At 37.8% G+C, this 21,489-nt stretch overlaps 1 protein-coding gene across 3 annotated transcripts in view; it reads right to left on the bottom strand.

Annotated features, from left to right (window-relative positions):
* Positions 1-584: 584 nt before the first annotated feature.
* WAC (WW domain containing adaptor with coiled-coil) overlaps positions 585-21,489 on the bottom strand; it is a gene marked incomplete at its 3' end in the record, with an annotated part of 80,770 nt that continues 59,865 nt past the window's right edge. For all 3 annotated transcript variants that reach the window (XM_079701135.1, XM_079701136.1, XM_079701137.1), the window contains 7 exons: positions 10,918-11,163; positions 9,399-9,521; positions 8,375-8,523; positions 5,233-5,351; positions 3,554-3,740; positions 2,237-2,364; positions 585-654 (listed from right to left, as the gene is read on the bottom strand). In XM_079701135.1, coding sequence (XP_079557261.1) covers positions 585-654; positions 2,237-2,364; positions 3,554-3,740; positions 5,233-5,351; positions 8,375-8,523; positions 9,399-9,521; positions 10,918-11,163 — 1,022 coding nt within the window. The remainder of the gene's footprint in view (positions 655-2,236; positions 2,365-3,553; positions 3,741-5,232; positions 5,352-8,374; positions 8,524-9,398; positions 9,522-10,917; positions 11,164-21,489) is intronic.

Here is a 21,489-nt window from a genome sequence, read left to right as displayed (position 1 = left end):
TCAGAGGGAAATGGAACACACGGGAAATGAAAAACATTTCTCTGCAAAACAAATGGAGAAGCACTGCTCTTGATCAGGTGCAAGTGTGGAAACGGATGTTTCATGGTATTTTGTACACTGCCCATATGGTTCAAAATTGTATCCTTAGACACAGATCGCCTGGCGCTTGCACTGAATTTTTTGAAAATGCAAGATTTCTGAATGATAAATTAACCCCCCAAATTTTTCTTTAAAAAAGCTAATTTTGCAGACAGGTTTACATGTAAAAGGCTAGGTATTTAGCCACCTCAGCATCGATTAGTTTTGGATGTCTAAGCTCTGTTACACATGGCTTCCCATGGCTTCACTCTACAAAACATATTTACAACGTGAAGAATACATCTACAAGAAATCTACATTTCAAGGGTTTTACAAATCAGTCTTGTATCTTTCCCCTGAATTGAATCTCACAGACCCCCACCCCTTGTCATTTCCTTTGCCCAGCTTAACGGTCCAAAGTCTACTTAAATGCAGCTCAAAAATGTTAAGACTGGGCAACAGATTTACAGTTCTGTTCTCAACACCATGTGCAATTATTCACATCTTCACACCATGAAGGAATTCTGATTTTTTAGCTTTTCGAGTTCCTTAATTTGTTGTCTCAAAAATAGTATCCTGAAAAATAAAAGAGGGCAATAGAACCCATGTGGTCATTACAAATGTTACAGAAAAACCAGACTTTTAACTATAAAAATAACTTTACAAAGAAAATGAGTAACTACTAGTTAAGATGAAGTAATTTAAAACTGATTAGTCTAGTTAGGACAAAATCACCATTTGAAAATATTACACATATTAAAGTATCAGGATGACAAAAGTTAGAAGGTTTCCTAGTTTTCTAAAACCCGTTCTCAATAATTAGTTTGAATATAATGACTGACTTAAAAGGTAACTGTTCACTGTATCATCACCAGACACAAAAGGCAGCAGATAACATGAGATAAACTTACACTGCATGTTTTCTGGACCACAATATAATAAGCCTAGAATTAACGAGCGGCAAGAGGCTAATCGTTTCTGAAGAACAATTCTCAACATAAATGTAGGTTCATAAAAATGGAGCAAAGTCCAACTGACATGTATATCTAAAACAAAAACTAAAACACAAATCCCACAGCTAACTCGATTTCCATGAACTCTGTTAACACTGTTCCTCTTCTGACCCCTTTCTTCTGCGAACTATGACAATTACTGCTTTGATATAGCAGGGTATCTGTGTACAGTCAAACATGATACGTGACATGGGACTGATACGATACGTGACTGTTTCAGTAAGCTGCTGTAACGAGTATCGCCTGCCTAGCAAGCCAAAATAAAGTTAAGTTTTATGTACGTTAGAACTACTGTCAGAGCAATCCTAGAGTAGGAAATTCCCAACTGATATTCAACAAGTACCTCCAGACATTTTAGTAGTTGAAAGGTTAGATAAAAACTCACCTTTCCAAGTTTACTATAAATCCCAACGTGGCATTTATTAAATTTTTGTGATTTCATGACAAGATTAAGCTCTACTTATTGACCCAGTCACTCAATATAGACAGGAGGTGAAGCCACTGAAAGTTAAGCCCTCGATTTTGTAATAGGCATTAAAAAATATATCTATACTATTTATTTAACACGATATAGAAATCCTACTTGAGTAAGATACTAGATTAAGAAATATGAGACAGAGTTTAAGTGAAAACAATTAAAGAAAGCAGATATATTATCATTAAACTTCCTGGACAACTAAATTCTTAATGTAATTGCCAAGGGAATCTATTGATGCTGCGAGGACAATGTAAACAATGATTTGAATTTCAACTGAAATATGTACCCTCAGCAAGAGAACGCTGCTCTCAACAGAACAGGGGACTCCTGGTAACTGGTTGCTGTCAGCACCCCGCTTTTTAAATAAAACATTACTGGTACCGTATACTGTCATAACGCAAGAAAAAAAGTCTAATAATGAAGCATTTACCATGGGTTAAGAGAAATAAAATCTAGATGCCACTACCATTCGCCAGGAATGTTATTAAATTATGAAAACACAGTTTACAGTATCATGGAATGTGACATATCAGAGAACTTTAAATTTCAGAAATGAAATTCAACTTACGTTCTTTAGTCCAATTTAAGATCTAATTATTTTAAGATATATAATTTTTAGCATTACCTAAAAAAAAGAGAAAAAAATTCATTTCAGTGAAAAGCTTACCTCTGCTCTCGCAAAGTTGCTTGAATTTCACATACTCGGACTAAAGATCTTAAATTTTTTAATTCAGTACAGATTTCTGACATATGAACGCTTCCCATGTTATGGGCTTCCTCTCGCAATCTCGATGCCTATAATTAAAGAAATGAAAATCTCATGAAATATAAGTTATATTCACATACAAAAAATAAAACATTAAATTTGAGTGTAACTTTATACCAAGATTACAGAATAAATCTTTTCCTTTAAATCCACAAAAATGCTCATGAATCTAAGGGGGAAAATGATTTTCTTTTAAAAAACTGTCTCTAATGGTGGAAAGTGTTCATTTTAAGATTTCCCCTTCAGGTTTCCTTGGGAGGATAGTATTTCCCAACTCACCGTAGTTTAGTGCTAGGATAGAAGGACTCATGATTTGTGGTTAAATAAAGATGCTGGATCAGCCAAAGTAAAGTTCAGGTATTAACACTGATAAAAGGGCCTACTGTATCCCTGTATCAAGAGATACACAATATATTTCCATGAACTTAAAGAACATTTCAGATGGTCAGTCATTTGATAAAAGGGAAAAGCCAATGGCAGTAACTGCAATGTCCTAAGGTCCCTCATCCCAAAGCAAAAGTGTTCCCTAACTCCAGTAGCTAGTCTGGAGGGAGAGTCGTAAGATTAATAGTACAGCTGAACCTTGAACAACAGATCTGACACGTGGATTTTTTTCAATAAACACCACTGTACTACACGATCCACACTTGTTTGAACCTGAGGATGACGGACTCCGGATATGGAGGGCTGACTATAAACCATACTCGGATTTTCGACTATGTGGAGGGTCGGCCTCCCAACCCCTGAGTTGTTCAAGGGTCAACTGCACTAACAGGTTCTAAAACTATCAGAGTGGCCGGCTGAGTAGAAAAAGCACAACGGCTTTGAGTCATAACACTGCAGTAACTGGGTGACCCTAGTATAGATCTATTTGGTCTTAAAGGCCTCATTAGTAAAATGGAAAACTCATTATCTGCACTGGTTAGTAGTTTTAGAAAGTGGAGAAAACAAACATAAAGCACTTAGCACAGAGCTAAATGCTGAGCACTTGATAATGGGAGCTATTCTGATAACTAAAATATTTTATGTGAAACCACAAAAAGTTACCTCACAAATATCCACATCAAATATTTTATAAAGTGACCACAGACAATCTAATTAGAAATTACTTGTTTTAAATACAGCTTGAATCCACTGGTCCAGATTAGATTTTCTCAAAGTAGAATTAAGCTGCCAGTCATCCAAAGGTTAAACATCTGCTGTGATCATGTAACATACCTGCTTCTCTGCATGATCTGCAGGCCATCCTTGAACATGTTTGATGAGATTTTCATTGAAGTGTGCTGCTAGCGTAGGTGTTAATGAACACGTAGGACGGGCAGATGAATTCTGTGGTACAACTGTTGCATTTGATGCATTACTACTAGAAGTATGATTTGGACCAGGTGACGGACTTCTCTGGCTGCTACAAGAGAAAACACAATTGAAAGTGTAGTATGTTTACAAGTGGTCTCTGGGTATCCTAGACACTGTCTGTCAATACCTTTCATTCATTTAAAGGTACACAAATTCCTAACAAAAATTTATTATTTTAACATCAAATAAAGAGAACTTAAACTCCGAAGTATACTTATATCGTGTATTCCTAATACACTTTTGGGGAGTTAAAACAGCCCCTTTAACATTAACGTCAGAGTTGAATTTAAAGTATCAGTACTCTCCCAAATTCGACAGCAGAACCTGTTGACTTTGTATACTACAAACACTAACAAGAATGTAACTAAGCAATGGTCACATTTGAACAGTTGTAGATATAAGGCACATTATTCTACCTTAAGTACATGAAGATATGGAGGGGGGAAAAAGTACACTGCCTTTGACTGTTTAATATCAGAATAAAGTGCTGAATCAGAGGGTGAAGTAATGTGAAGCAAAAAACTTTTAATTGCAAAACAATGGAAGAGTTTAATGGCAAAATAAGACCAAAAAAAGCAACACTCTGAGGTTGCTTATCTTCTTCTTCTAAAACTGTATGGCTTGGGCTAGGATTCGGGGATATAAATAATCACCCAAGTTGATTTCCTACCTGCTTCACATCAGTTATTTCCAAAAACTAAGTCTCCCAAAGGATGAATGAAGCATTTTCACCACTGAGGATATTTATAATTATACTGCAGCCTCTAATGCCAATTTAAAAAAAGAATTTCCCCAAAATGTTCTGAGCAATGCCAACACTGCGGAAGTAGATAGCTTCCCAAAGTGATCATTTTGAAGGGAACAACTCTCATGTGGGGGTACATGCTCTGAAATGGTTGTTTAGAAAACAACAATAAAAACAACAGCTGAATTATGCTGCCACCTCATAGCAAGAAATAAAAATAGGAAAATCAATCAAATTAAAATCATTTAAAGTTAATAAACAAAGAAAACCGACAACACAGTACAGTTCTACACAATACAGCTCTATATCTGACAAGCAATCCATATAGGGTCAGAGTTGAGGCTATTATTAGGAAAGACACACGCACGCAGACACACACACACACCAGTTGTAAAATACTGGCCCAAGTTTTAGATGAGATATTTGGCTTTATCAATACATTCAAATCTAAAACTGCTATTAGGAAGTTAAAAATGGTATCATTTCCAACTAATGAAGTAGTATAAAATCATGTGCCTTCTACAAGTATCACATATTATTACTCCCATCATAGTTCACCAAGTAAAATTCTGAAGAAAGAGCCACTTTCTTCAAATTAACCCAGGATTCATTACTAGATTGTAGTAAGATTTGCCTTTGCAAATTTTATAATACACAAAACTATGGTTAAGCTATTCATGGATTCTTCCAAGATCAAGTTCTACGACATACATGCATATAATAATATCCAAACAATATGGCAACATGCCATATTAAGGAAAAACCAACGTGGCCTCAACACACCACGTCAACTTACTTTGAGCGCTGAAGGCTTCGAGGAGAGGCAGGCTCATGAGCCTGCTGCTTGTCAGCAGTTACAGGCTGCTGCGTGGCTGACTGTGAAGCTGGTCCTTGCTTAACGACTGGAGTACTAACCTGAAATATCAAAATCTGGTGAGACAAGGCTCCTGCCACAGAGACGAAAAGCATGAAAACTAAGTAAGAACGAAAGTTCTACCAATGAAATTATTTCTAGTATTATTCTATTATCTTCCCAATTATTTCTATTCAGTGATTTTTAAGGTAACAAGAGTAGTCCTAACTGTCCTTACCTAATAAGATTAGTATTAGTAGTCCTTACCTAATAAGATCAGTATAAGTGATACAGCCACATTTAACTGTGTAAACTATTGTCATTTAAGGCCGAAATCCACATACTCCTCTAAGTCTAGTTAGTAATCTTAAACACTTTATAATCTAGAGGTTTAAAGAAGTAGAATCAAATGAGTTTCCAAAGATCATGTAGTTAGAAGAAAGTCAAGTTTTGAGACTTAGATCTAATTTCATAAAACAGCCCTGGGCCAAAAAATTACTTAGCAAACCAGCATAAGAAACCAGTTCTCCTGATTTTGAGCCCAGTTTTCTTTCCAGTACACTATAATACCTCTTCTGATTTACTGTTATTCCTGTATCAATAAAAATAAATTCGTTACCACATCATACAAATACAGCTGCTCAAATTTCAACCACATACGAAGAGAATGTATACACCGGTCTATCAGAGAATGAGCTACGGCCCATACACAATTCAACTGGAGTGGGCTTCAAAGAGATGTCACCCTACACAGGTAGACCAAGAGGTCCATGACTGCAGTGGGGACACATATATTAGGGTGGCCAAAAAGTTCGTTTGGGTTTTTCCGTAAGATGTTATGAGAAACCCGAACGAACTCTTTGGCCAACCCAGTATCATTCGCATTCAAATACGACAGAGAGAAAACAAGGAGTCAAAAACGGAAGCCCGAAATTAAGGCACAAATGCAGACGGAGGCACCTGGGATGAAGTCACGCTGGTCAGCAGCAGAGGCTGTTCTGGGGCGGGGGGGTGGATTAATATCGCCCCAAACAACTCTGGTTGTCACTGCTACTTCTGAATATAGAAGAGCATGTTCTTTTATAAAGAATAGTTTTGTGAGATCAAATGTCCACTTACTTTTAAAAACAACTTGTAAGTTTTTAATGCAAAAAACTCAGAGCCACCTGCTTAAAGGATCTGAGGTGACAACGTTAGGACTGACGGTAAACCCAACACTGCCGCTCACGCCACGTACTCTTAGAACAACACCGCCAGATGAGCTGTAAACTCTAAGAATAAGGTCTCTTTTGCTAAAACTCACCTTTTAATTCTTCTCCCATCAAAATACAGGCAAACAATAAGGAACTGCACAAAAAACTAACAATTGTAACTCAAAATTTAAAAACTTAATCTAGCCTGAGCCCAAAACACACATAGACAAATGGCTGGTAGGGAAGATGAGCCAATAGAAGACCTAAGAGCCGGCCCACCATCAATTTCAAGCTGTTTCAATACATTTTTATTTTTAAGCTTCTGCTTATGATTTTATTTATTTATTTATTTTTTTGTGGTAAGCGGGCCTCTCACTGTTGTGGCCTCTCCCGTTGCGGAGCACAGGCTCCGGACACGCAGGCTCAGCGGCCATGGCTCACGGGCCCAGCTGCTCTGTGGCATGTGGGATCTTCCCGGACTGGGGCACGAACCCGTGTCCCCTGCATCGGCAGGCGGACTCTCAACCACTGAGCCACCAGGGAAGCCCTTATGATTTTATTTGAATAAAGAGTTCTTTGGCATGAAAGTTTGAAACAGCCCAGTTTTACAACTAAAAAGAATTTCCTCCTATAGTTACCAGTAAGAGTTAAAAAAAGAAAAAAATTAAACCTGTACATTCCAACTTCCAAATAGCTCAAGTTTTACTGGTGGTACGCTACAAAGCAAAGAATGAGTGTGACTGGGAACCGCTTATGAATTTGTGTGTAAGACTCAAAGAATGTAATACAAAACTGGCAGTAGCATGGTAAGGTCCTGTTCACAGTCCAGTAAGAATAGAAACCAGCAACTTTCTAACCATGCTCTGAAGAGCCAGCCATGCGCGATTTCGCTGGGACAACCAGGCAGTGTAGCTTAGTATTAATGGAAAGGGTTTTGTGCTCAGAAAGGCCTAGGTCTCAAAATCTGACTTGACCACAAACATCAGACTTAACGGAAGATTTCATTTTCTATTAAATGAAGCAAATAGTAGCTGATGTGAAAATTAATATAATACATATAAAGCTCTTAGCACAGAAACTGACTCATTTCTGTAATTTGTAGAGAGGTGGATGGACCTAGAGTCTGTCATACAGAGTGAAGTCAGTCAGAAAGAGAAAAACAAATACCGTATGCTAATGCATATATACGTAATATTAAAAAAAAATGGTCCTGAAGAACCTAGGGGCAGGACAGGAATAAAGACACAGACGTAGAGAATGGACTTGAGGACACAGGGAGGGGGAAGGGTAAGCTGGGACGAAGTGAGAGACTGGCATGGACATATGTACACTACCAAATGTAAAACAGATAGCTAGTGGGAAGCAGCCGCAAAGCACAGGGAGATCAGCTCGGTGCTTTGTGACCACCTAGAGGGGTGGGATAGGGAGGGTGGGAGGGAGACGCAAGAGGGAGGGGATATGGGGATATATGTGTACGTAAAGCTGATTCACTTTGTTATAAAGCAGAAACTAACACACCACTGTGAAGCAATTATACTCCAATAAAGATGTTAAAAAAAAAAGTATGGAGAAAATCACTGGAAAACATGTTCTCTGATATCTCCGTCTAAAACTTCTACAAATATTAAGACTCAATTAGTATACCTTCTTTATCCACAAAGCCAATGAAGAGAAGAGAACCAGTGTATAAAAGTGGCACAGATGCAATTCCCTCCCCTCCAAGTCATCAACTGAGAGTCTAACCTGAACCTATTCTCACTCACCTGTCATCCATCCCACCACTACCTCATTCCCAAAAGAGGGCTTTTTCTCTAATACATATTCTAAAACATTATGAAACTTGCTTTAACCAGAAGCGGTTTCTTTCCCAATTTCCCTCAAGGGCGACATACCTTTGGCTGTGATGAAACAGGAGGAGTACTAGCCAAAGGCTTGACAGGGACTGCGTTAGTCTGAGGTGTGCTTATTCTCGGAGACACATAGGATCTCGGGGATGATGCGTCAGACGTCAAAGACATCGGAGACTGATTAGACGGCTGGGCTGTGAAGAGTGAAATAAACCAAAAGCCGCTGTAGTTTATGTGCAGGAGATCTGCACATCTCTCCACATGCCCCACAGCCCCAAAGAGAACAGCTATCTGAAGAAGTCAGCACCTAAGCACTCGCTGGGGTCACACTGACCAAATGAGCTGCTGAGCGAGACGGGCACACCCAGTGCGGCCCCCACTACGTCTGAGAACACGCTCACCTGGAAGGCCTCACCTCACCCTCGCTGCCTCCTTCTCACCCTACAAGGAGGCCTGACCGTCCCCCCCTCAGGTCCCCACCCCAGGAGGCCGCCCAAGGGCTGGCGGCCCTCACTGCGCGCTGCGCCAGTAGGCCAGATACTCCTGCTCGCTTCAGCGGCTTTCTGCGCCGGGGCTGGGGGGCAAGCCAGGCAACCCTTTCATTTCCCGCGTGCTCCTTCGTGCCCCGTCCCCACTGGGCACCTGCACGGGGAAGAGGGCTGGCTAACTCAAGGCAGGGCTTGCGCGTTTCTGCATCCTCCGGTCAAAACCCATCTAACACCAACTTGAAGCAAACTTCAACTCTTAAAACAGATCCAGCGATTCGCAAAGATTGAGGGTATATCATAGTTTATTTTAGCTTTGGAGTAAAATATCTCACTAACGACTTAAATGCTGAATTAAATATAGACTATATTGCAGATATGATGGCAACAGTGTAAGATATATGTCAAAAGCTTGTTTCATCTCAAAAGGTAAAGAAAAATACTACTTGTATACAGCAGTTAAAAAATCAAAATAAAATCAATATCATAGCTACGCTCTCTTCAAAGACTAAAGAAAAATCTGCTACAAATCCCACCTGCCCCCACCAAGACACAATTCTAGAGGCATCTAAGAGTATAAGTACCTTGTGTAGAGAGCTGAGCAGCTTGAGAGATCAGAGAAGTCATGTTGAAAGCAGATGGTCCAGCAGTGAGAAACTTATGAATGATAGACTGCAATGAGGCTTGGGTCACAGCTGCTGTAAGAACTATAAACATATTACATCTTAAATTCAAATAAAAACACAGTGGCATATGTGGTATTAGTTACAACTTGAAAACTCAAAAGGAACCCAGAAAAAGTCTGGAGTGTTTCCATACTAGAACTCCCAAAATAAAAGCCTAGAAGACAGGAGTAATACAACGAGCCTAGAGAGGTGAGGTGACCTGAGACAAAAGGCAAAGAAGTTTAATGGGTTTATACAATAAAACAGTAGAGTTTCCTTTACAGTAAAGTTTAGGTGTCCAGTTAAAGGAAACTCCTCTATGAGACTTTTAAAACAGCAAAGAGTATTCACCGGAACTTCTGATTATACCAGAAACCTATCCGTACATAGGCAACGTACTTAGTACATTACTTGGAATTAACTGGATAAACAGCAGTTATTTCATGCGATTGTATTATTAGACCAGCTGAGCACTCAAACCCTGCATCAACACTCACCCACAACAAGCTTTCAAAAATGGATATTAAAAAGCTGGGTACTTTGGAATACCATGTATTTTTGAAGCATAAGATCTTTTATTATTGACATTTGCTTAGGCTATCATTTCTTCAAAATGTTTAAAAGCCCCACTTTGCCCAGTAAAATGTTTACCTATCAAACAAGAAAATACAGAAATGCTCAAGAGAATAAGAATGGAAGGTTAATGACCAACTAGCCTAAGATAGCTCCATTTTTAGGGTAAAGGAAGAATTTAACCACTTATGTGGAAGTGTACACAAACAGAAAATTTTGCAATGTTCATAAGGCTTAATGTTTCAATCTGAATGGTTTATGAATTAAAAACTACATCCACTTTTATTCAGACTTCTTTGAGGTGGCTGCCCAAATACTTTAGTAGTACACTGAAAAGTAAAGTTGGAATTAACAATGCAATTAACTAGGAAAAATAGCATAATGTTATCCATTACTTCCCTTCTCAAAAGTGTTTAAGTAGTTTAAGAACTTCCTGAATTCCTACTCTTAGTAATTAGCATATTTTAAATATTCCAAATAATCATTTACCGATATACATGAGACTTCTTGAAATATGTTTGAAACCAGGTGTTTTCATATCAGTTTTTGCAAATATTCTTTTTTCTGTTTTCACTTTGAAAGAAAAAAAAAATTCGCCGTATACATTAAGCTGATGGAACAGTTATCTCCAGTAACTACCAGGTACACAGCAAGTCTTGAAAAATATACAGAAAATCCAAGTATTGCTAATTCAATTACAGTAACAAAGACCTTCAGCTATGGGGGATATAAACTCCAAAGCATGAAGTTCAAATGGGAATTTCAAAACAAAACAAAGACCATTCCTATATTGGGGATTTTACTAATTACATAATTTTGCACAATGCAGCTGAACTTGGTAGAAATTATCACAATGAAAACTTACCTTCATTTATCTTGGATATGTCCACATTAGAATTATTGAGTTGCAGCGTGGCTTGCAAAGCAGGAAGCAACTGTCTGAGCAGGTTTGGGTCCTGCAGTAATGGAGGTATTGGTGACTGTGGGACAGGAGAGACAGGCATTGCTGACGCAGAGGCTGGAGGGGCAGGCGTGGGGTTCAGTCCAGAGGCAGAAGACGTGGAGGGAGTTGTGCAAGAGTGTGACACCGATTTGTCTCCTGATGTAGATTCTAAATAAAAAGGAGATAATAAAGCTGAAAAACATTACTTCAATAGAGGAAACTGGAACCAACCTCAAACAAGCAACACCCATGTGGCAGGCACCTAACTCAAGTAACCTCATTTAGTATTTACAAGGTAGCACAGAGGGGGCTCAGTAAATATCTGGCTGACTAGATATGAGGCAGACATTTCATATCCTGATTTCATAGATGAGAAAACTGAAAAAGATTACATAACTTGCTTGAAGTCACAAAACCTGGCAAGGCAGCGACTCTACCATACCCACGTCTGAGTCTCACAGTACCACACTCTATTAGTAATGCTGTCTCAAACACACGCACAAGCACACCTTCTTGTATTGCGTTTTGCCTTTACTGCATTTTGCAGTTGCTGCCTTTTTCTTCCCCCCACCCCAGCCAACAAATGGAAGGTTCTGCAGCAACCCTGTATTGGGCAAGTCTCCCCATGCCATTTTTCCAACAGCATTCTTTTTAAATTAAGGTATACTTTGTTTTTTAGATATAATGTTATGGCACACTTAATAGACTACAGTATAGTGTAAACACAACTTTTATATTACACTGGGAGACCAAAAAATTCGTTTGACTTGTTTTATTGTGAGACCTGCTTCACTGTGGTGGTCTGGAATTGAACCCACAACATCTCCATGGTATTGTCCTGTATTAACTACACTTTCAAATAAGCTTCCATTAGGATATAAAGGGACAATACAATTCTCCAAGACTTAATTTCTATGCATCATAAAATAAGGTGAAAATGCTCATGAGCGCAAAAACAGTCTACTTAAACATGACAACAGCCTTAGTGTCAATCAGGAGAGTCACGGTGGTGAGCAACCCCAGAGTGGACTCAGGATGTGATGCCTAAGAGGAGACTCCTACTTTGAACTTTCGTCCTTACAACTGAGTTTTAGAATTACATACTCCTCTTTCGGAATTAAATATGTAAAGTAATGAACTACCTCTATTTGTATCACTTAATGATTATCAGCACTAAAAAAGATACTTTTAAAAGCAAGAAACTCCCACAAGACCCCAACCTCAGTGTTTAAAAAGTATTAAACATGCATAAAAAATTATCCTTTGAAAGCCATCCCTGCAAATTACTTATATAGATTCAACGTAACTGAAATTAAAAGCCCAATAGCATTTTGGTAGCATTTGACAAGCCAATTCTATAACTTATTTTTAAGACGTATGGGCTAGTAAGAGCCACAAAATTCTTTAATAAAAAGAACACAGCTGGGCTTCCCTGGTGGCGCAGTGGTTGAGAGTCCGCCTGCCGATGCAGGGGACACGGGTTCGTGCCCCGGTCCGGGAAGATCCCACATGCCGCGGAGCGGCTGGGCCCATGAGCCATGGCCGCTGAGCCTGCGCGTCCGGAGCCTGTGCTCCGCAACGGGAGAGGCCACAGCGGTGAGAGGCCCGCGTACCGCAAAAAAACAAACAAACAAACAAAACACAGCTACTGACATGCCTTTCCAGACATAAAAACTTTAACATTTAAAACAAAACCAATTTAAGGCAGGTTAGACTTCTGTATATATATCTAAGTCTTTAGAACTAGTAGATGAAAACACAGGAAAATAACTTTGATGTGAGGATGCAGAAAATAACAAAGAGCAAAACAATTCCACCCAAAGTACTGGTAACCAAAATACTTTAAGGAACTCCTATAAATCAAAAAAGACAAACTAAACAATAGAAAGGTGAACAGAAGACATGAAGAGACAATTCACAGAAGAAACGTGAATGGCTTAAAAAACACAAAGGATGCTCAATTTCACTGATAATCAGGAAATGCAAATAAAAAAGCAACAGAATATTCTTTTATGTTCACCAGACTGACAAAAATGTCCAAAGTCTAACAATACCGAATGTCCTCAAGTAGTAATGGAAACACCTAACATCTCAGGTGGACACGACTAAACTCATAATCACACTGGAAAACAACTTGACACTATCTAGAAAAACTGGAGCTACATGCACTTCACGACCCAGTAATTCCCCTTAGGTATACACCCTTAGAGAAACTCTAATGTACATAAATCTGGAGAAATATTCAACAATTCTCATAACATTGTTATGCTTCTCTTTTTATTTTAGCACAAAACTAGAAACAAAACACATGTCCACCAACAGGAAAAAGAACATAAACTGGTATTTTTACACCATGAAATTTTACGAATACAGTCACTGTAATGGAGGAAAGAATGAGAAACCGAGGTCCCATGGGGAACGACATTAAGACTAGATCAGTCAAGATATTCATACACAGTCTCTTAAAAAATCTTGGCTGAAAGGCTCTTGAATCTCCCATATATACCCATTTCTTGGAGATTTTCAAGCTCATATATACATTATATAACTGAATTAAGACTGCTACTATGATGTAGAAAAGTTTCAGGAACACTACATTTGAATATTACACTGCTACCTAATAAGTATAAATCTTCACTCCCAATTCTAGGAACTAAACATTCATTAATCATCATGGCCCCAAAGAAGCCAGGAATTACTACTGAATAGCAAGTTCACTGCCAAAATAAGCCCTCCTCTACGGCCTTTTTACACTACTGTAATGGTCAAAAGACCTAGGGACAATAGCTGCTTTCAGTAGATTTCACGGATGTGTTGATCTCGTATGATCCACTCAGAAGGTCTAAGACATTCATTTTGGTAAGGTCAATATGTTCATTTTAAGTCTAGCAGATTGCCTACCGTGTTCAGCTTTGCTGTTTTGGAATCATAAACAAGTATAAAGAAACTTGAAGAAAATAAGATCTTCCTTGTGAAAAGTTTATTACTTCCTTGTGTCAGTTATTACATTTTATGAGGCAATTATAGACTATAGCAGCAGTTCTCTCCAGATCATATACCTTAAGGTTCAGCTTAAGGAATAAACAGTTTAGGGGCGTCTTAATGATGTTTAGAATTAAACAAGTTCTCTGTTTTTACTTCCTGCATGAACAATCAAATTAGTACTTATATCCCTCTGAAATGACCCTTTTGTTACGTTTACTATGCTTTTCCTCTGCCTTTAATTATAGGAGTTGGAGAAGGTGTAAGTTGTTTCCAAATTTGTTTCAATGCTGCTAAATCTATCCACAGATTTGAAAAATTAACAAAGGCCTGAAAATTCTTCAGTGTTGCCATTCAATCCAGGAAAAGGAAAACACTCCAAAACAGAAGATCCATATCACCACAAAGAAATAAAGTAACAATGTAAATACATATGTGTATCCTGAGGAGGAATTTCGTTTGCAGTTTTGTGAGAGATTATTAATGAACAGTATGGAAACCAGTTACTACTACTCAATATTTACGGGAACCTTGAGCAAGCAACATCTCTGAAGGCCAGAATTTCTCTTTTTAAAAGGTCTGACTTTGATAGGACTTAACAAAGTTTAAAAACAAAAAACAGATACCAGGGCTCCACCCCAGCTCTAACGAATGGGGCGGGGGTGAGGTGTCCGAGCATATGGTGAACTTCCAAGAGTTCTATGGGTGATTCTGGCACACCTTGTTGGTTATGAAAAAATAGAGAACTTCCCAGATTCCTTTTAACTTTAAAAAACAAAAGGAAACAAAACCAAAACAAAATTTTAAAAAATATAGCACAGGGCTTCCCTGGTGGCGCAGTGGTTGAGAGCCCGCCTGCCGATGCAGGGGACACGGGTTCGTGCCCCGTTCCGGGAAGATCCCACATGCCACGGAGCGGCTGGGCCCATGTGCCATGGCTGCTGAGCCTGCGCGTCCGGAGCCTGTGCTCCGCAACGGGAGAGGCCACAGCGGTGAGAGGCCCGTGTATTGCAAAATATATAAATAAATAAATAAATAAATAAATAAATAAACGAAAGCTATTGGTTGGGTGCCACTCCTCTGTGTTCAGAGCACCCTACCACAGACATTACCAAGCATCTCCTATTATATAGCTTATTATCTCTCTCCCTTCTATCAGAAAATGAACTCTTTCAGGAGAAGAATTTTGTTGTATTTATCTCTGTAGCTCTGGTGCAAAATGGGATCTGGCACCAAGATGGCATCTGCATGTACTTGTTGACTGGATGCCTGATTTGGCAAGAAAGGCTCAGGTGCCTGTGTCTATGCCGTTTTTCTTAAGCTCTAGGTTCAAAACTTATAATGGGGAGGAAAAGCCTAAGGTCTCCAAAAATAATTCATTGAGCAGGCAATGAACAGCTCACCTTATGCTATTTTTTCATAAAGCTAAGTAATACTACATAGTCTTAGAGACAAACTTAACTTATTTAGATTTATTTTAATAATCATAAAATCCTCAACCCCCTTCTTCTTTTTTTAAACACTCAAAGGCAACTATTCGGAACAAATTCACAGTCATTAAGTGTGCTTTTCCTACACAGATATTTAATTTTAATTAACATTTCTATTTGTCTTTTTAATCCGGAATCTGTTACAATGTTAGGTTAACATACTTCACATTTAAACAGTTTTGTATCGGACTAAAATTAAAAATCTTGATCTTTGAAAATAAAGACAAATAATGAATTTAAGAAAATTAATGTAGTGTTTTACATTACAAAGCCATTTCAAAAGGCTCTTCTGCTTTTTAACATCAGCCTCTAGTCTCATTCTTTAAACGCACACTTTTCCAAGCATTAAAGAAACCTAGGTTGCTTTAAGCCTATTTTTTCAGCTTTTGGCAAAACAACGGTATCCAAGTTTAGCTCTAGCATGTTTATTTTTTTATTTTGTGTGTGTGCGCGTGTGTGCGTGCGTGTGCGTGCCTATCATTTTTTTAAGGATATGTGGCAATGTCGTCCTACGGTATTTTAAATTTAAAATGAGCTTTAAGGTCACTTTCCTACCTGATGTTTTTCTATCATTTGTAGATCTCTAACCAATTCTTATTGTAAGCCATGAAATAAATGTTACTCTTTGATTTTAATTTAAATTTTGTATATTAGCTTTGATAAAACCTTTTTCTCTCACTTTATGCTTGTAATTATGAATTATTCATTTATACTTCCAATTTTTACCAGTAGGGGGAGTAAGCTACCAAAGACTAGACTTCACAGAGAAATGTACTATAATCTAACTTTTTAAGGCTTAAGGTAATAACCACTCACCTCTTCTAATTATAGGCACCCTTTCAAAATACCCAAGACAACACAGACCAAAGTCAAAATTTTCTGACCCACATTTTTCTGGTATGCTAAATAACTCCTCCTCAATCTGCAACAAGATCTAACAAGATACTGCATGTAAAGAGTAAAAGGTACCGACTGCATTTCTAAACATTAATTTCCCACAATGTTCTGACAGTTGCCGTCATAATACTAAGCAGGATATGGGAACAAAGCTCAAACTACTGATGCAACAAGGGCAGCCTGCTTGTTCCATTGTGTAGTAATGGTGTTACAGCATGGAGGAATCACAAAGTATACAAGTGTAGTAGAAAAAACCATAAAATAACTAGGTGACAACACCGGGTATATAATCTGTGACTTTCATTTTAATTTATGTTTTACTCTATAATTCATAATTTTAAATGTGTCTGTCCAGAACTTTTCTATGCATTTAAAATGTACATAAAAATAAGTATAGCATTGATGTTTTATAACAATTATGTTTTTGCAACTTGCTCTTTTATTCAACCGAGAAAATCCTTATGCTAATACATACAAAGGATAAGCCTATTTTAAAACTTTTAACAGGTTTTACTTAAGTGACCTCCATAATAACCATCTTCTACACTCCTACCAGTTTTGTTTCCCTACATTCAACTGTTAATTGTCACCAACTTTAAGAGTGAAAAATCTCATTTTAATTTCCAATATTGTATTGGTAATCTTTCTCTTGAATTCTTTTATGCTAGTAAAATATACAACATACAATTTACCGTTTTAACCATTTCTGGGTTTACAATTCATTAGCATTAAGTACATTCACACTGTCATGCAACCATCACCACAATTCACCTCCAGAACTTTTTCATCTTTCCAAACAGAAACTTTCTACCCAATTAAACTATAGCTCCCCATCTCACAAGACCAAAGTGAGCACTATTCTAGTCTGTCTCTCTATGAATTTGCCCATTCGAGGTACCCCATAAGTGGAATCACACAATATTTGTCCTTTTGTGTCACTTAGCATAAGGTTTTCACAGTTCATCCATGTTGCAGCATTTATCATAATTTCACTCCTTTCTAAGGCTGAGTAATACTGCATGTGTGTGTGTGTGTGTATATGTATATACACACACACACACACACACACACACACATATATCACATTTTGTTTACCTTTATCTACTGGTGGACGCTAGGGTTGTTTCCACCATTTGGCTATTGTGAATAGTGCTACTGCGAACACTGGTGTATAAATACCCGTTTGATTCCTTGGTTTTCAATTCTTTTGATTACATACTTAGGCATGGAATCACTGGATCCTATGGTAATTTTATGTTTCACTTTTTGAGGAACTGCCAAACTGTACTCCACAGCAGCTGTGTTATTTTACATTCCAACCAGCAATACACAAGGGTTTCAATCTCCACAGCCTCAAAAACACTTGTTGTCTTCTATTGTTTTTTTAAATATATACACAGTAGTCATTCTGATGGGTGTGAAGTGATAGTTCACTGTGGTTTGATTTTCTTTCCCTGTTGACCAATGATGCTGAGCACCCTTTTATGTGCTTACTGTGGCCATCAGACTATGTTCTTTGGAAAAATGTCACATCAACTCCTTTGCCCATTTTTGGACTGAGCTGTTTCATTTTATTGCTGAGTTCCAGGACTTTGTATTCATATATTCTGGCTATTAATCCCTTATCAGACATGACATAAATACTTCCTCCCATTCCATGGGTTCAGTCTTTTCACTCTAGAGTGTCCTTTGATGCACAAAAGTTTTTAATTTTGATGAGGTCCAATATATATATATTTTTCTTCTGTTGCCAATGCTTTTGGTGTCATATCCAAGAAATCACTACCAAATCCTGTGTCAGAGATTTTCCCTTGCTTTCTTACAGTTTTATAGTTTTTAGCTCCTAAGTTAAGGTCCTTGTTCCATTTTGAGCTAATTTTTCTAACTGTTCTAAAGCAAGACCGGCAATTTAGAACTCCTCTTCTGTAACTGCCTGTTCATGTACTTTGCTCATTTTTCTGTTGGATTGTGTTTTTCATCTGCTTTGATGAATTCTTAATGTATCCTTAATGTACTGCTATTCACATTTGTTGCAAATATTTTCTCCCAATTTTGTATTTTTTTCAACCTTTTATTTATTGTTTATTGTATCTCTGTCACAGAGAAGTTTTAAATGTCTTACATAGCCGAATTTACCAACTTTTTAAGGCAAATGTGTTTTGGGTCCTCATTTAAAAGGTCCTCCTTGCCCCTCCAGTTATAAACAGTATTTTCTAACATTCTTTCATCACAGGTATTCCCCCTGCCCTCCTGCTCAAAATGCCATCTTTATTACGTAATGTAATTTTAGTGAAACTTACTGACTAAAATCAGACTAACACCAACCCCCCACCCCCACCCCGTTAATGTCCTCAGCTATTCAACAAATACTTAAGTACTTCTATGGCCAATTGGTCTAATTGGTCTAATTTTACATGAACATTTAGTAATCCTAAAAGTAGTTTGAAAAGTAGTTTAAAGCAAAGCAAGGAAGGGCTAAATGTGTCCCACTTACAGCCAGCTATGACCTCCTATGTGGGCTATAAAAGATTACTGCTGTTAACACACTGGGAAAAGTCTTCAGGTTCATTTTAACTTCACCCAGTCTACAAATATCATCAAAACACAAAAAAGAAGTTTATTCCAAGTGACTAACTCACATCTCACATTAAAGAATGACTAATCCCCTTCCGTTAGATTAAGACTAGAGAACAGCATGTAACTATGTGACTCTTTAGACAGGCTAATTTTCTGAGAGCTGCCTTGAGGTCACTGAGTAGGTCTGCTTCTGTGGCTGCTCTGTTTACTTTTCAAACTTATCTCTGTTAATAAACCATAACTCTAAATTATTAAATAAGAAACTTAAAAGTTGTAACTCTTCTGACCCTGGCACTTATATGGCTAAATCAAAAAACAAGGACCCACGTCTCCTGACTATTTTGTCGTTTCACAAATCTGGAAAAGAGGCTGGGGTCAGGACCAGTTTAGAATGGTCAATGGGTTGCCAGCCTATAAAATTCAGTTTTAGACTTTTTTTTTTTTAAGCACATCAGAGTTTCCCTGTACTTTGTTATATGGCTGTCCAATAAAGGAGTCTTGTCAAGAGATGTTCAAATGTTACCATAAGAAACAGATATAAATCTAAAAGGAGGTACCTGATGCCCTTGTTTCACCCTACCAAACTCTAGGATTATTCTCTGCAGAACCGAAGAGCTTCACAGCTCCTCCACACTTCTGTCCCTCAGGCAAGCACAGACTGATTTATCTAAGGTTCTTTTTATCGAAAGACACACTGGCATTAAACAGATCTAAATCTATTTCTTGAATTAGACACACAACACATATAACACTCTTCTTTTTCTCCAAATACATTTTTTAAACCATGACCAATGTAGGTGCTTCCCCAACTCTCAACACATGCATTACCATTCTTTCAGTTATTTATCCATATACCACAAATACTGACTGACTGCCTATTACCTGTCAAGTACTAAGGATACAGCAGTGGTTAGGACAAAGTTCCTGCTCTTCTATTATTTATTAGAGCATTCTACTGCTGTCATCCTTACATACAGTTTAGCTACACTATTAGCACTTAAGACCAAGAGACCTATCTTATTTGAACCATCAACCTCTTAATATAAATTATTTGTTAAGGAAAATCCAAACAAGTTGATGAGAACGGTCAATAGGAAGCTTAACTTAAATAACATGTATGTCTCCACTGAGGAAAAAAATATACCGCAAATTAATGGACCTTTCACAAACTTAGACTAACTGGAAAACAATCTGAAAAGATCCAAATTGTTATACAATTTCTTTAAGGAAATAATACTGTCTTCAATTCACATGCAAGGGGAAATACTTGGTAAGACTGTACTACTTTCCCTATACACCTAGGCAATTCCAAGGTAATCAAGTTTCTTCCTGTAAGTTTAAAATTACTATATTATAAAATTTTCATATAAAGTTTGTGATCAGCAAACACACTTTGTAGAATTTAAACATGAATCACCTAAGATTTGTGAGGAGTTTTGAATTACTGGAGTCCAAACGAATATAGACTGGTGATGTCTTTCATTACGTACAGTTGTATGGAAAGAACATGGATTTTGGAGAAGCAGCCTCTTACACCATATGTTTGAACTTCAGCAATGTGCAGGCTCTTCATATCTAAGAAGACAATTCTTTCCCTCACAATGTTTTAAGGAATAACCTAAAATATGTACAAAACATTTAGCACCAAAGCTGGTACACAGTTAATCTTTAATTACGTTAAGTTTGTCAGGAATGGTGCTTGAAGCTTTGAGGGAGAGGTTAGGGAGTGGAAAAAGTACAAAATGCAATAAATCATAACGTCTGACCCTACACAGGATAGTCTAATCGAAGGAACTAAAATTATAAAGTGGTAAGTGCAGAAACAGACAAAAAAACAAAGTGTTTGAGAGGTTAACTGACACTGAGAACCCAAGGACATCAACGCTGGCCCTTAAAGAAAGAGTACTGAGTTCAACAGAATGGAAATGGAGGAAAGAATACGTCCTTTTCAGCAAAGGATCAAAACATGAAAGAGCATAACACGATCTAAAAAACTTTGTACAAGTTTGCAGCAGATGAATTATACAGGGAATGTTTAAGAGCGAAATACTGGAGATCAAGCTAGTAAGACAGGCTGCAACCAGACTGTCAAGGACTTGCTATCATCTTACTGAGAAGTATGGACTTTTCCTTTGGATAAAACCATTAGAAAATTTTAAGCAAGGAAATAACACAATCCAATCTAAATTTTATAATGATGTCACTGTAAGTGGACAGACTGGGTAGAAGGAAGCACAGCAGTTATCAGAAGGTTATTTCAAGAGCAATGACCTGAGTCCCAATAATGGCAGTGGCAATAACAAGAGAAACGATACACACCAATAAGACACAGGAGGAAGAATCCAAGATTTGTTGATGGATGAATGGGCAAGAATGTTGAAGAACATGGGATGGTTGGGAGGATAGTATTGTCACTGAGAACCTAAAAACTGTGGGAAAAGGGAGGAAGTTGGGACACACTATATTCTGGGGAGATGTTAACAGATACCAACTGCTTGGAGAAGGAAGCAGACGTGTGTGAGTTAGAAGTAAAGATCTGGGAGTCACT

Source organism: Hyperoodon ampullatus (assembly GCF_949752795.1).
Source record: "Hyperoodon ampullatus genome assembly, chromosome: 3".
NCBI classification, from domain to species: Eukaryota; Metazoa; Chordata; class Mammalia; order Artiodactyla; family Ziphiidae; genus Hyperoodon; species Hyperoodon ampullatus.
This window is presented reverse-complemented; position numbering and strand designations above follow the sequence as displayed.